Source organism: Mustela nivalis (assembly GCF_964662115.1).
Source record: "Mustela nivalis genome assembly, chromosome: 10".
Classification (NCBI taxonomy): domain Eukaryota; kingdom Metazoa; phylum Chordata; class Mammalia; order Carnivora; family Mustelidae; genus Mustela; species Mustela nivalis.
The window spans coordinates 107,990,449-108,006,858 of record NC_139029.1 but is presented as its reverse complement, the minus strand read 5'-3'; the positions used below and the strand labels follow the sequence as shown (position 1 = coordinate 108,006,858).

Sequence of the window (16,410 nt, the reverse complement as noted above, 5' to 3'; positions counted from 1 at the left end):
AAGTGGCTTACCATTTCTTGGGCCTCTCACACCATCCTGTGTATTCTGTTCAGTTTCTTGTACCTGATTATAAAAAAAAATTAGCCAAATAGATGAGAATGGAAAAACGTGTAGTAGACTGGGTGTCAGGTATGATTGCACTCTGGGTATTTATACAAGAAATGTGAGAATATTCCCACCTAGGAGATCAGTGTCAGAGGGAACTACAATAGAGATAGAAAAGAGAAAAGGATGAAAAACAGCAAATAAGTTCTTAGGGTTTTAATCGTTCATTCCCCATTTCCTTCCATCAAACCATCAGTATCCATCCTGGTACTGCTAGTTAATTTCGAATCTTGTGTTTGTTGCAGGCTCTGTTACCTATCCTAGGATGTCCTTTAATGAGCAGCAGTGTAAGCAGCCATGTGTGCCTCCTCCATGTCTTCAAAAGACCCAAGAGCAGTGCCAGGCAAAGGCTGAGGAAGTGTGCCTCCCCCCATGCCAGGACTCCTGCCAGGAGAGTTGCCCAGTACAAATTCAGGAGGTATGTCTTCCTCAGTGCCAAGAGTTAAACCAAGAGAGTTGCCTACAGCAAAGCCAAGACCAATGCCCACCTCAGTGTGTGGAGCCATGCCAGGAGTTTTCTCAGACAAAATGTGTGGAAGTTTGTCCACAGAAAGTCCAGGAGAAGTGCTTACCCCCCGGCAAGGAAAAGTAGCATCTCATAATGCAATCTGGGGTCAAGAAGAAGATGGCCAACAGATGAAAACCTAACCCAAGCCCGCGCTATGGTAACCTTCACCTATGGGTAACTCTGTGTGCACCTGCTCTTACCTCCTGGCTTCTTCAGTATTCCAGGACTGTGTCTGTTGTCTCTGAAGACATTTCTCTCTGTATTTCATCAACCTCTGTGAATAAGTACTGTTTTCAGCAGTCTAGCCGAAGGTTTCAACTAGAGGAATAGTGCAGTTGTTCAGCTCCCCATGGGACATGAAATCATCCAGCCCTCAGTGTGTAACAGCCAAGGACGCTGTCATTCATCATTCAGAGCTTCAGCCTCTCACTTAAGCCTCAAAACAAACTGACTTTTAATGGACTTTGCACTGATCACCACCACACCACCATGGATACTGAGAAGAGGTTGGTGGTGTTACAGAAATTAAAAATCAGGTCACTTTGTCTACGTATCCTAAAAAGGAACAGCAAATTCTTGGACATTGGAAAGTTAGTTATGTTTTTAAAAATGAAACAAAAGTGTATAAATTATTTAATACAAACAGCCAATAAGGAAAGATGAGATGGGATGCTTGGGGTCCTGTTTGATCTTTGTGTTTGATGGCTGTTCTGCTTTGGGCCCTGTAATTTCACATACATTCTTTAGAGATGTGATTTGTGTCTGTGTGGTGAAGGCTGGTCTGCTCTCCAGCTTCATTGCTTTCTTCACCCTGGTGAAGGTCAAATACAGAATAAAGCTGATTCCAAGGCTGATGTCTGATTTGATGTGTGCTCTTTCCTCCCCACTTCCCAACCACAGTTCCACAGTTCATCCCTGTGATGATTATGTTTCTTTTTTTTTTTTTTTTTTTTTTTTTGGGACAATCTGGAGTAGGAATGAAAAACAGACCTCACAGGTGCATAGAACAGCAATGTTGACAGAGGCCTCCTGGAAGATCACATGGATTGTTCTACCCCCACCCACAATGCATCATGGGCTTACCTATACACACATTTCCCACCTGGGAGAATCCATCAGGGCCTGGGACCTGCCCAGACTCAGAACTTCATATCCAGAATTCTTAACACTATGGCTTCTTTCCCCTCTGATCCTTGCTTTTAGAGGAAAGGGCTCAAATGGGAGGAGGAGAGTTATATGGAAAAAGGGTCCCCAATGAATCCATGATATCTTACAAACATAGTGTCCCTGTTAGAAGGAGGAACTAGGCATATTTTTGTGATAAAGAGACTCAAGGGCCAAAATTGTCCTGCCATCCCTGACTTCAGGAAAGCCAGTCAACCTAGGTCACCTCCCTGCCCTGTATCACTCCACTTGCTCTCACTGAAAAGGTCCAGCAGGAGCAAGACTTACTTACATGAAAGAACACATAGCTGCTTCCTCAGTGGTACCCTGAGATCTGACCTAGACCCTTATGTTAAGGCCCCGCCTCCTAAGAGCTAAAGGGGCCCTTCACTCACTCCCCTAGACTCCCCCTTCTGAATCAGCACATATGGGTATGCCCAGTAGAGAGCAGCTTGACTAATGAAAGGGCCTTGCAGCACTGGAGTCACCCAAGCCTCTTAATCTTAGAGATACTTTAAGTCAAGAGAGGAGGGGGCAGGGGGCAACTTGGGGGAAGATTTTGAGCAGCAGCATGAAACCCTAAGAACTCACTGACTCTGCAGGTGGCAAGCAGAAGCCCAGAACTCTATGCACATTCTCTGAGGGAATTCTGGTAGCAGTTCAAGGGGTCCATGTGTTGCCCCTTTATCTTTATTAGGAAACTGGTCTGGCCTCACAAAACGTGTGCGGTGAAGTCAAGATTCTAACTGAAGTGCCTCTTGACCCCAGAACAGAGCTCTTACTTGCATGAGGAAGACCTATGGCACACAGGGAAGATTTCCTGAGCTTTCCTCACATTCATTCATTCATCCACCTACCAAGTGCCAGGTGCTGTGCCAGATGCTGGACAGACAGTGGTGAGCAGGCAGGCAGCAACCCTATGCAGAGCTAGAGAGCTTCTTTCCACGGGCCACATGTGTCTAGGGGCCCTCTCCAAAAGCTGGTCATCCCAAGTCCTTGAACATCTCCAGGTGCCTGAATCACAGTTCTTTTGCTTCCCTGCTTAGCTGGAATAAGTTTCTGACTTTGGAATAAGCCTATGCTCCCCCTGGGGCAGCAACCTACAAAAAGGCTCCAGAGAGCCCTCTTAGCAGTAGAGCTTTTAACTGGGCTGACCGAGGTTCACAATACTTCTCCAGCCTGGCTCAAGCCCAAGGATTTTCTTTGTTCTCCAGCACTAAAGGCGTGCACAGATTGGAGTCCAAGATGGGACACTCAGACGCTAAGCAGAACTGCAAGGCTGTCAAGCAGAGAGAGTCTAACAACATCAGAGAATGGATAGCCTGCTGATTATAAGGGAAGCCTCAAGAGATAGGAAAGAGATACACCTACAGATTATAGATGACAGAACAGATGTCAAGGAGCTAGAAGGCCTTCATAAAATTCTTCCATGAGAACCACCACAGCTTCCTCGTACTCACAGAGCTCTGACCCAGGCCCTGCCCACCCTGTTGCTCAGGGGATCAGGGCCCTAATGACATAGGCCTAGGACATGGGACAGTTAAGACCCCAGTGTTTATACTAAGCCTTTTAGAAAGAAGGATAGGGACATTACCAAGGGGAGTCTGGATTTAGAAGTTCCAGCTGACAATCCCTAGGATAAAAACAAAACTGGAGCCCATAGTTTGAATATACTCCTAGACCAAATACCCATAGCTGCATAACTAAAATTTACAATTATCCTGATTTCTACAAAATGTGGACTCTGACCACAAGTGATGTTAAGTTTCCTCTAGTCAGCATGACCTCACAGCTTCCTGAGCCTATTGGCTACAAACAAGGAAGTTTATGCAACACTTTTCCCCTAAAAGGAATATAGGCATCTAGTGGTTAATCATCAATAAAGATCAATGTGCTCGAGTTTTATCAACTGAGCTGTAACCCTCATTCTGTGAGCTTCTTGCCACTTTCAGTTTGAAATCTTCCTGTTTTGTAAACTATTCTCTTGTTCCTTTCTCTTAACTTAATTTGATCTCAGTTTTAATTCAGTTAACTCAATATGTGACAAGAGTAGATTTCTGGGCTCCATGTGTCAAGAAGAAATGTGTCAAGAAAACATCAATAGACATGTATGGAGAACCTATTCTGTGCAAGGCACCCACACCAGGCTCTGGAGACCCAGGTGGAAGGCCAAGTTGATAGCACAATGGCCTGAAGACTTTCATAATAGAAACTGTTGAAATATATTTATACTAGGAAAGAATATACCCAAGGGAGAGGATAGCTCTTCTCAATATTTTAAGTGCTTTTGTGAGAGAGGGATTGGATTTCTGTGAGGTTCCCAAGGACACAGTTGGAACTGATAGATAGAAGTTTACTGATTTGGGGGGCACCTGGGTGGCTCAGTGGGTTAAAGCCTCTGCCTTCCGCTCAGGTCATGATTCCAGGGTCCTGGGATCAAGCCCCACATCATGCTCCCCACCTACTTGTGATCTCTGCCTGTCAAACAAATTAAAAAAAAAAAAAAAAGGTAGTTACTGATTTGGTTCAGTTTAAGAACTTTCTTATGATGAGGTCTGTTTTGCTGGTGACAGGAGCTTCCCTTGGATGTGCCACATTCCCATGAACTGGAGGAATACAAGGAAGGAGTGATAGGAAATGTAAATGCTAAGCCCCCTTCCAACCTGTCTGGCACTAGGACTCAACTAGTTTATCTAGGTCTCCTTGGCAAAATTGGGACCCAGGGGCAGAGGAGCCTAACAGGACAACAAGACTCAAAAGGCCAGACCCTGAGAAAATTACTCTGGTCTCTAGAACATTTCTGGGAGGCCCTAGGGACCAGCACAGTGTGTTCCATGGCTTGAGACTAAAGGAAAGGAGGAGGTAAGAGATGGGAATTGGCTCCCCCAAATTTAGGCATTTTCTTAATATGTTTTTGGGGCCCAACTATTTCATCCCCGAGTGGTACCTTACAGTAACACCTCACCAGCTTCCAAATTCAATCTTCCCAGTCCAGGTTTAGAACACCTCTCTTCCCTATATTCCTTGCTTCTTTGCCTTCTGGGCCTCTTTTCTCTCCTGGGCCAGAGTGGTCCATCTGTTCCATGTATATGTGCACCTGTTAGCCTATCACAGCGTCCTTTCCACCTGCACCTGCCTCCCTCCCACTCACCCAGGATTCTCCCTCTACTGTGTCAGTCAGCCCATGGGTTTCAAACCCATGTCCTGTCAAAAGAGCCAGCAGGTACACCTACACAAGTTCTGAGGGGTTGGTTTCTCCCTTCCAGTTACCTTGTGTGTAACTACCTCTATCTCCTGTTGACATAAGAGCCCTAAATGACAGCCCTTGGGCCTTGCTGTACTCTTTGCCTGTCTTCATGGGGCCAACTACACTGAGGTCTTAGGCACTCTCAGAGTCAGCCAACCAGCATGCCCTCTGAGACAGAGAGAAAAGAGGCTTCTTTTATTGATAGGGTGACCAAATATCCTGGTTTGCCTGGGACTGATGGGGGTATCCAGCATGCAGGACTTTTAATCTTAAAATTGGGCTTGTCCCAGGAAAATCAAGACAAGTCGGTCACCCTGACTCTGTACCTACATGTATAGGACGTGATGTTTGGTGCTATGGGAACACAGAAGGAAAGCCTGTGAGACTGTCTATGGTGAAGAAATTTGCAACCCAAGGTCGGAATGGGCAGAACTTTCTGCAAAACTAAGTACTCAGAAGGCTTAGTGATCACTGCCTGCCCTCTTCCACAACTCCATTCTGGTTGTGTATATATATATGTGTTGGGTGAGGGACACTAGATCAACAGGCAGGTCCTCAGGCTAGCCCTGTATAAGCACAAACTGTCTGGTCCTGGGTCAGAGAAGTAGTATAGTGGGGGATATCCCCATGTCCTCCCACTCTAACCCCACTGCTATCATTAACCTCAAGATGTCTTGACCAAAGGGCAGCATGACTGGAACTTACCCATTCCTGCTTTTTATTCTCTCCCATGGACATTTGCCTCTCACCTAGAGGTGACTGGAAGAAGAAGGGGCAGGCTGGCACGGCTCTGCATCTCCCATACTTCCAACCAGTTTTGTACCAGCCCTCCTTTAAAAGCCCTGGGGACTGCTTTTCTCTTTCCAACAGCACCATCTACTGGCCTTCTGTGGGCCACACCTAGTCCAGCCATATGTCAGAGATGGCCCGCCCCACAAGGGGCTCGCCAATGCTAGGGTGGAGACTTGAGCAGAGATGTAGCATCTAATAGAATAGGAGGAAAGCTTAATGAGCAAGACAGAGTTAAATAATGTATGGGGTGGGGTAAACAGGCATGAGGGTTTGGGACATAAGCTCAGGGATCAGACTATGGGGATTAAAACCTAGACTCATCACTTATGTTCTTTCCTTAAAAAGAACTTACTGAGAGCCTTGTCGGTGCCAAGCACTGTTTCTGTTGTGAGCACTGAAGATACAGCAATGAACTAGATGCTTAGAGTGCCTGCCACCCAGAGCCTTGCATAGGAAAAGACAGACGAAAATTACCTAAGCAAAGGCATAAATAAGAAAATGTAGAAAATAGGGACTCCTGGGTGGCTCAGTCGTTTAAGCGGCTGCCTTCGGCTCGGGTCATGATCCCAGGGTCCTGGGATCAAGGCCCTCATCAGGCTCTCTGCTCAGTGGAGAGCCTGCTTCTCCCTCTCCCTCTGTCTCCCACTCTGCCTACTTACTTGTGTTCTCTCTAACTGCCAAATAAATAAATAAAATCTTAAAAAAAAAAAAAAAGGAAGGAAAGAAAAAAGAAAGAAGGAAAGAAAGAAAGAAAGAAAGAAAGAAAATGTAGAAAATAAAACAGGGTGACCAGAAACTCTGGTGAGGAGAAGTGCACTTTAATTGGGAAAAGCCACTCTGAACAGGTGACATCTGAGTGCAAACATGAAGGACCCAGAGAAGCCAGCATGTAGGGTCTGGGGGTCAAGGACAAATATTAGTAGAGTAATAAGCAACTACAAGGAAATGCCATAGGCAGTGGCCTGTGGAATATCACTCCAGACACTCTACATTTGAAGATGGACACTGACCAACTTTGAGTCCATTCAAATGAATGTGAGCAGAAGGGCAAGGCCTATGGGCACCATGTTGTGTAGGTGATGACTAAAGAATGGAAGCATTTCATCCAGAGATGAGAAAGATTTACAAGATATGTGGCAGCTGCCTTTTGATCTTTCCAATGTGACTCCAGTGGGAAGAACATGTATCCATGAGTTTAGGATATGGGAAGACAGGTCATACCAGGAATCAAATGACCCAGCAGTGAAATGGGCTGCTTGTACAGTAGTGAGTTCCCCTTCACTGACAATATGCAAGAAGAGGCCAAATGACTAGAAGTAAATAGGAAGTTTGGACTAGATTTTTTTTTTTAAGTCTTGTTTCAACACAAAATTGAACAAACCTTTTCCAAATTTTTAAAGAGAAAACAGTTTTATTTGAGCCCTGGTTAGGACAGCTGCCCAGGATACAAAATCTTAATAAAGAAGAGTCCTTACCAGGTGGTGGATATTAGAGAGGGCACAGATTGCATGGACCACTGGGTGTGGTGAAAAAAAAATAATGAATATTGTTATGCTGAAAATAAATTAATTAATTTAAAAAAAAGAGTCCTCCACTGGGTGTGGTGCATAAACAATGAATCTTGGAATAATGAAAAAATAAAATAAAATTTTTTAAAAAAAGAAGAGTGCTCTAGGTAAGGAACATTTAGTGTAAGGTTATATAAGCTTTGAGTAAGGGACAGGTGGGGCAAAGTAAGGAGAGATAGGTAGGGGGCTCTGTGATCAGCCTCACAGAAATCCCAAAAATGAGGAGGTGTAAGGAAACCAGAGATAAGAGAACAAACCAGACCATCCTGTCCTAGGTGTCAGAGGTAGGGTCTTGTAATAGCAGCTGCTTGTGACCAACAAAGATTTACAAGGACTAAAAAGGATGTAAGTCATTAAAGGTATTGTCACTAATCCTTTCACAGTGATGCTAACAGTAGAGATGCTAAAGCGATTTAAGTCCCCTGGCTAGCTTTCAATAAAAGACCAACCCCTAAAAGCCCTCAGTGGCAATCCTATCTGGACCCCTCTCACACCTGAGAGCTTTTTCTGAATCCTTGCTTAATAAAACTCTTATCTCTTTACTCTCCTTTGTCCGCAAGATTCATTCTTCCACTCCATAAAGACAAGAACCTCACTCTCCCGCTTCAGTATTTTTGCATGGTTACAAATCCTCATGACAGAGGACATTCCAGAAGGCTACAAACTTTATATTGTGCTTTTAGTATGTGCAAGACCATGGCTTTAATCTGATGGGAGCTAGGGAGGTTTTTTGGTTTTTCTTATCTTATCTTATTGATGGAATGCTCCTTGTTGATTATTATTTTTTTTTAATAATGAGGATGTACAATGTGTGATTGGGGCAGAAACAGAGCTTTGAGGTTTTGCCAAGTCCTTTTGACCTTGGTAAACGTGAAAATATAGCTTCTCTGGAGGCCCAAGAATAAGGTCCACGAATGTTGAAAGTTGAAAATTTCCTTTATCACTTCTAAGTCCTCTCTACTCTTGCACTTGAATCATTTATAGGTTGCTCTGAATATAGTGAAAACAGCTTTCGGCAGCCAGCCACTGAAACGACATAGGTCCCAGAGTCCTAGGACCAAGACATCAGGTCAGAAAAGTGAGTGTCAGATACAGAACAAGCTTTTAGTCAAACCCAGGGCAGACCCTGGCAAAGATAAGTGGGAAGTCGTCACCTTTCCTCTCTTGCTTGCTCCCTGCCCCCATTCCCTGTCACAGCACTGGAAATGGGAACTTCTTCCCCTACAGTGGTCTGAGGAAAAAGTAGTCCAAACTGACGTAGGCAAAATGATTTTGGGGTTCAAAGATGACAGTCAAGAAAGAATTCTTGAGATGTCTTTGGTGAAAAAGGTGATTTTATTAAGGCATGGGGACAGGACACATGGGCAGAAAGAGCTGCACTGGGATCATGAGGATTGACTTATTATATACTTTCAAGTTGGGAAGGGATTAAAGGTAGCTTAAGCCTCTGAAGAATTTCAGAAGCAAGGTTTCCAGGACCTTGAGGGGGCTAGCTATTGTTGGGAAAAGGTTATTTATTACCATCAAATAAAACCATAGTCATGAGACCCTTCAAATGTATATCTGTGGCCCATATGCTTAGGGGATGATTGCCAACAACTATCTTGGGGGAGGTTTAAAGATAAAGGAAGTTTCCAAAGGAATTTTTATATATTAAAGTAGACTTACAGGATTCTAGGTCTGGGGGTGGGGGAGAGGTTCTGGCTAGGATTGCCTTTTGCCCTTAGCAAAGTATTAACATTGAAGCAGTTGAGTCCCTTAGAGGAATGTCACTCTGCCTATTTTAAGACTTGACAGTGGGCTCTAGGTAGTAAGGAAATTTAATAATTTTTCTTCTGCCTTTGTTACCCTCATCAAGTGGTGGAGAGGAAATAGACACGCAAAATGCATTAGGATGAACCCTGTGAAGTTGCCTTTATGGAGGTCAAAAACTGTTGAATATTGACAATTTCATGGTTCAACATAAAGCATACTCTTTTTTATATCATTTATATAACCTACAGAAACTGGAAAAGCAAGCCTGTGTTGTAGGGGTCAGGATAATAGTCATACTTGAATCGAGGGCAGTATGGTAGTAACTAGAAGTCAGCAGGGAGGAGATTTGTGTGTTTCTGCTAATATTTTGTTTCTTAATCTGGGGGCTGCTAATCTGATTGTGCTACCTGTGAAAATTTTTTGAGCTATGCACTGAAAATATTTTTACTTTTCTGAATGTATACTTTAATAAAAAGATTAATTCCTAAGTTCATCATATAATGCATATAGATATATACTATTATTCTAATGTATAAATTATAAGCAAACACAAAATGAGACAATCTTAAGGAATGAGATAAAGATAAACACAGAAAAACACCCAAATATTTTGTTCCTGGTCCCAGTGGATGGTTTTATGCCCCCTCAGTGGATGAGCAGCTCCCTCTGGAGACTTTTTGTAGTGAAGTTCTGGATTACTTAGCAGCACCATGACCCTGAGTAAATGTCCTGGTCTCAGTTTCTGCATCGGTGAAATTGAAATGCTGAACACCTACACACCCTTCTTCTACCATGGCTATTCTCAGGATCAAATGAGATATTTGTGAAAGCACATTGTACATGTTAAATATGAGGGATTATTGATTATTACTGATACTGTAATTTATAATAAGAAATATATATTTGGTCTTCAATGTCTCTTACATGGAACTCTTAAAACCCATGGCACTTCCTGAGTAAGAAAGATTATAAAGATGTTTTTTTGTGTGTTAATGACATATGACTTTTGGACTGCACCTAAGAATGGGGCTGGTTGCCAGAGGAATCAAACCTTTAATTAGACTGTTGGAACTTTCAATCCTACCCCTCTGCTCAGAGGGGAAGAGGAGTAGGGCTCAAAGCTGAGTCACCATGGCCAATAACTGGCTCAAAATAATGAGGCTTCTGTGAAAATTTAAAAAGATAGAGTTTAGAAAGTACCTGGGTTGGTGAGCTTATATGTAGGGAGAGTACCATCTGGACAGGGCATGAAACCTCCGAGCTCCCTATGCATCCCTTCCCTCTGGCTGTTTCTGAGTTTCATCCTTTTATAATAAGCCAGTAAGTACAATGCTTCTCTGACTCTGTAAGCCACCCTCCCAAATTAATCAAACCAAAGGAAGTGATAGGGGAACTTCTGATTTATGACTGGTCAGAAGTACAGGTGACAATCTGGACTAGCGGCTGGCATCTGGGGGGGATGAGGGGAGGGGGACACAGCAGTCCTGGAGGACTGAGCCCTTAACCATCAAAATCTGATGTGATCACCTCCAGGTAGATGATGTCAGAATTGAGCTGAATCCTTAGGACACCCAGCTATTGTGAGAGAATTGCTTGTTAGTGTCAGAGAACTGCTACCACATTGGAATTGGGATCCAGAATCACCCTTTAATTGCAATTAGTGCAGAGTTAGGATTAGCAGAATCACTATTAACATAGCAATACATGCTAATGAGGGGAGCAATCTGACAAAATAATTTTGAATTCTGTTAGATGTAGCTCAAGATTTCTGGAAGAGCTTTCCTCAATCGCTAGAACTGGTGAAACTACCTGCCAAGAAGGTTGTGGTCATTTCTATACCAAATAAAGAGTAGAGGTGGTAGGTTGGTAGATAGATAGGTAGATAGATAGACAGAAAATTGTAATACTGGCAAATAATATGTGGCAGATATTTTCTTAGGACTTAATGTACATTAACTACTATAATCCTTATAAAGAGCAAAAGAAAGAGATCATCTTATTATCACTGTTTTATAGATAAGAAACTAAGGCTCAGAGAAGTTAAGTAAATTACTCAGGGTCTCACAGATAATAACTGAGAAAGCAGAGCTTCAGATCCAGGTTGCCTAGTTCCAGAGTTTGTATTATACTTAAAATAGATGTCTTCCTTATTACTTTCCAAAGCTGATGTTAACATTTATAATCTCTTCCCATTCAGTAAAGCTCAGTTTGATATCAAGTAAACTTCCTTCATTAATCTATTATTCAAAAAATATTTTTGGGCACCAATTACATGCCAGACACTATACTTTGTTTTGGATATGTTAGACACTGATAGGTCCCAGGCCTAATAACAATAAGGTTATCTTCATGTGGGGGCATGAAGGAGCAGGAAAAATGCATAAGTGCTCTCATGCTTCTGCCCTGAGTCATTGTTAGGGCATTTACAGAGAGGTGAAGAGGAGGAAATATTTGAATATACAAGTCTCAACCTCAGAGAGATTTATGTTAGAAATATAAATTTGAGATTTATATTTATGTTAGAAATATAAATCACATAGAACGTTTTTGAAGGCATGAGAGTGGCTGAGATCACCCAAGGAGAGGAGCAGGGGACACTCCAGGGTCTCAAGTTTGGACAGCAGAGGAGAAGCCTGCACAGTCAGCCAGTCGATAAGGAGAAAACAGTGAAGGTGAGTGGGTCTCAGGAGAATAAAAGAGCCTTAGAAAGCAAGGAGAATCAGTTGACATTACAGAGGTCACTGGTACCAGTGACAAGAGTGGCAGAACAGAATCCAGAATAGAATGGGTGGCAGGGGTCTAAGGAATAGAGGAAGGTGCTAAGGCAAGGATGGTCAGTGTGGACAGTTCTTTCAAGGTGCTTGGCTATGAATGTGAACAGAGAAAGGAGGAGGTAGCTGGAGGGAACATAGGAGTCAAAGACATTTGAGCCATTTGGTTTTTCTTAGGATAACTGACACTAAGAAATGATCCAGGAGAGGGGGAGAAGACTGAAGATAGAGAAGAAGGGGTAAACTGAAGACTGAGGTACTACAAAGAGACACCTGACAGACTCACTGTTTAGGTCTCAGCTCATCCTAATTCTTGAGAAAGGTCCTACATGCCTCCCAGCTACAGACATGCACAGACACAGAGACAGACACACACACGCACACGCACACACACACATGCACACACATGCCACCATCATCATTATTACACTCAACATTCTTTTTTCTATTGAATATTTTGTTTTCTTCTTAGCACTTACCTAAAATAATGATAATGTTGATATATATATATTTTTTTCTATCCCTCCACTCACTTGCCCTCTGTCAACCACCATTTGGTCTCTGTATTTAAGAGTCTGGTTTTTGTTTGTCTCTTTTGCCTGTTCATTTGTTTTATTTCTCAAATTCCACATAGAAGTGAAATCATATAGTGTTTATCTTTCTCTGACTTATTTCATTTAGCATTATACTCTCTAGTTTCATCCATTATGTTGCAAATGGCAAAATTTCACTCTTCTTTTTGGCTGAGTTATAGTTCATTGAATACATTTACCATATCTTCTTCACCCTTTCATCTATAGATGGATGCTTGGGTGGCTTCCATTTTTTTGGCCACCATAAATAAAGTTACAATGCCAGAGTGGTGCATATGTCTTTTTGAATTAGTGTTTTTGTTTTCTTTGATAAGTACCTGGTAGTAAAATTAGTGGATTATTATAGAGGAGTTTTATTTTAAAATTTTTAGTGCCATTCTCCACAATGACTGCATCAATTTACATTCCTACCAATAGTGCATAAGGATTCCTTTTTTTTCCCACATCTTTGCCAACTCTTGTTGTTTCTTGTTTTGTTTTGTTGTTTTGTTTTGTTTTTTTTATTCTAGCCATTCTGACATGAGTGGGTAATATCTTATTGTGGTTCTGATTTGCATTTCCCTGATGATTAGTCATGTTGAGGATCTTTTCATATGTCTGTTGGCAAGATAATAATTTTTTGTTTGGATGTTTATTATGATTTTTCCCATTTCAGTATGAGCTCCAAGAGGGCTCAGTATTGTTCATGACTATATTCATGCCATCAGAGTAGTAGCAAGTACACAGTGAGTATTAATAAGCATGTGTGAACAGAAGGGCTCACATGGAGAAAGGAGGAGGAGCACCTACTGCTCTGTTGTAACAGGAGGGAAGATGAGGAAGACAGGCAAAAAGGCAGGTAGTCTGGCTGATTTGGTGGTGAGGAGACAAGAGGGTTCCCAGCTGAAGGCTTCTGTTTTCTTAATGAAACCCACTTTGTGGTTCACAGTCATGGGCTGAGAATAAAAACAAAGCGGTGTATGAAAGACTCAACCAGTAAGCAGTACCTGGAAGTTGTCAAAACATATTAGACTTTACATATATTCTTCCCTCTGCTGAGAATGGCTTTTTTCCATTTATCTGCCAGGTAAACACCCAAGTCTTGGCCTGAGTATCACATCCTATAGACTTTCCAGCAGAGCCTCTTCTCCTGACAGTAGGTGACTACCTTGAGTCTTCATTTATACCTATTCACACAAAAAGCCATCCCTTGGAGGTGACACCACTGGATTCAATAGTTTGTAGGCATGGTAGTCTCCACTCAGCTGCAAGGCCCCAGAAAACAGAGCTTTTCATTTTCTTCCCTTCATCCCAAGTTCTTCTTGAGGACTGGCACACAGTGATCTTAAATACAGGATCTCCAGAGTCAGCTGGATTGGTTTGTTGTTCAAAGAAAATCTCAGACCAGAGCTACACTGAGATATAAGAGGTTTTAATGAAAGATGTGTGGCTGTGGATATCGGGTGTGGACAGGTTAATGGGCAGAAGCATGGTTGAGTAGCCGCTTCCCAAACCCAGGGAGAAGCCAACACTGAAGCCTGGGCTCCATTTATAGGGCTTCCATGGGTAGACGTGGAACTCACATGACCACTGCACCCCAGTTACAAAGGCAGCCCCACCTGAGCCTTTGACACTACAAAGGCTAAATCAGGTCCAAATAGGGAGTGTGCTTCAGGCCATAGTCAGATTCTACATGAGAGCTGCACCATGAAATTTACTCTGCCCATCCCCACCTCTCTGTCCCCACCATGTCTTTATGGAAGAAGGAACACCTTTTCCTCATTACCCTGTAGAGCCTCACACACCCATAATGTTTACAATCTCTATGCACCATATGCTACAACACATGCAAGCAAACACAGACACGTGCCCTTCGTGGGTACACACTACACCACACACATGTACTCACATACATAACACATGCACATATATGTATATGTCACATGTGCATGCACATATGTACAAAGTACATACACACACACACACACACACACACACACAGGTGGTCCTCCTCCAGAACCAGTGCAGGTTACTCTGGGTGCAGGCACCATGCCTGCCCCCTTGCCCTTTTCTACTGCCTGAGCCTGAAGCACAAGCCATGTGGCCAGAGAGGCAGAAGGAAAATTACAGGTCTGTCTTTTGACAGACCATTTTTGTACATCATAGGAGACTCAGCAAAAGGCCTGTATGTCCACAGATTCCATTTGGTGTTGTAGGAATCATCCCATCAGATGATTCAGCCCTTATCAAAAGAGACCTCCAATTTGAAGATGGGACACAGCCAACCTTAGGGAGACTCCAACCCTACCCTCTGGAGCCTCCAGGGAGACACAGTCTTGGCCTTAAGGTCAACCCCAGTTGGAGGGGAAAGGAAAAGGCTCTGACCTCAAAAGATCCTCACATGTGAAAGGAATCCACCAAAATCCTTGAGAAGAATACAGCCAGCAACCTCTTTGACCTCAGCCACAGCAACTTCTTTCTAAGGAACATTACCAAAGGCAAGGGAAGCAAGGGCAAAAATGAACTATTGAGACTTTATCAAGACCAATAACTTTTGCACAGCAAAGGAAACTGTTCATAAAACTAAAAGACATCTGACAGAATGGGGGAAGATATTTGTAAACAACATACCAAATAAAGGGCTAGTATTCAAAATCTATAAAGAACTTATCAAAATCAACACCCAAAGAAAAAATAATCCAATCAAGAAATGGGCAGAGGACATGAAGAGACATTTCTGCAAAAAGACATCCAAAGGGCCAATAGACACATGAAAAAGTGCTCAACATCACTCGGCATCAGGGAAATATAGACCAAAACCACAGTGAGATACCACCTCACACCAGTCAGAATGGCTAACATTAACAAGTCAGAAAATGACAGATGCTTGCAAGGATGCAGAGAAGGGAAAACCCTCCTACACTGTTGGTGGGAATGCAAGCTGGTGCAACCACTCTGGGAGACAGCATGGAGGTGCCTCAAAAAGTTGAAAATAGAGCTACCTTATGACTCAGCAATCACACTACTGGGTATTTACCCTAAAGATACAAATGTAGTGATCCGAAGGGGCACATGCACCTGAATGTTTATAGCAGCAATGTCCACAATAACCAAACTATGGAAAGAGCCTAGATGTCCATCAGCAGATGAATGGATAAAAAAGAAGTGAGTTTTATATATATATAGAGAGAGAGATCTATATAGAGACCTATATATATAGATCTATATACAGATATATATATATATATATATATATATATATATATATAATGGAATATTATGCAGCCATCAAAAGAAATGAAATCTTGTCATTTGCAATGACATGGATGGAACTAGAAGTTATAATGCTTAGCAAAGTAAGTCAATCAGAGAAAGACAAGTATCATATGATCTCAGTGATATGAGGAAATTAAGAGGCAATGTGGGGGTTATGGGGGTAGGAAAGGAATAAGTGAAACAAGATGGGATTGGGAGAGAGACAAACTGTAAGAGACTCTTAATCTCACAAAAACAAAACAAAACAAAACAAAAAAAAACTGAGGGTTGCCGGGGGGAGGTGGGAGGAGGGGTAGGGAGAGGGTGGTTGGGTTATAGACATTGGGGAAGGTATGTGCTATGGTGAGTGCTGTGAAGTGTGTAAACCTGGTGATTCATAGACCTGTACCCCTGGGGCTAATAATACATTAATGTGAATTTAAAAATTAAAAAAAAAAAAAAAGACCCTTCCCTGATATGAGGAAGTAGAGATGCAACATGGGGAGTTAAGTGGGTAGGAGAAGAATGAATGAAACAAGATTGGATTGGGAGGGAGACAAGCCATAAGTGACTCTTAATCTCACAAAACAAACTGAGGGTTGCTGGGGGGAGGGGGGCTTGGAGAAGGCGGGTGGGGTTATGGACATTGGGGAGGGTATGTGCTATGGTGAGT

At 42.6% G+C, this 16,410-nt stretch overlaps 1 protein-coding gene and 1 long non-coding RNA gene across 2 annotated transcripts in view; both read left to right on the top strand.

Moving 5' to 3' along the window:
• LOC309842017 overlaps window positions 1–16,410 on the top strand; it is a 273,345-nt gene that overhangs the window by 75,425 nt on the left and 181,510 nt on the right. The gene's annotated exons all lie outside the window — the stretch shown is intronic.
• On the top strand, window positions 371–697 carry PRR9 (proline rich 9; the record flags this gene model as incomplete). The annotated part of the gene is made up of 1 exon (XM_082685814.1): window positions 371–697. The coding sequence occupies one exon, from the start codon at window positions 371–373 to the stop codon at window positions 695–697; it is 327 nt and encodes a 108-aa protein (XP_082541940.1).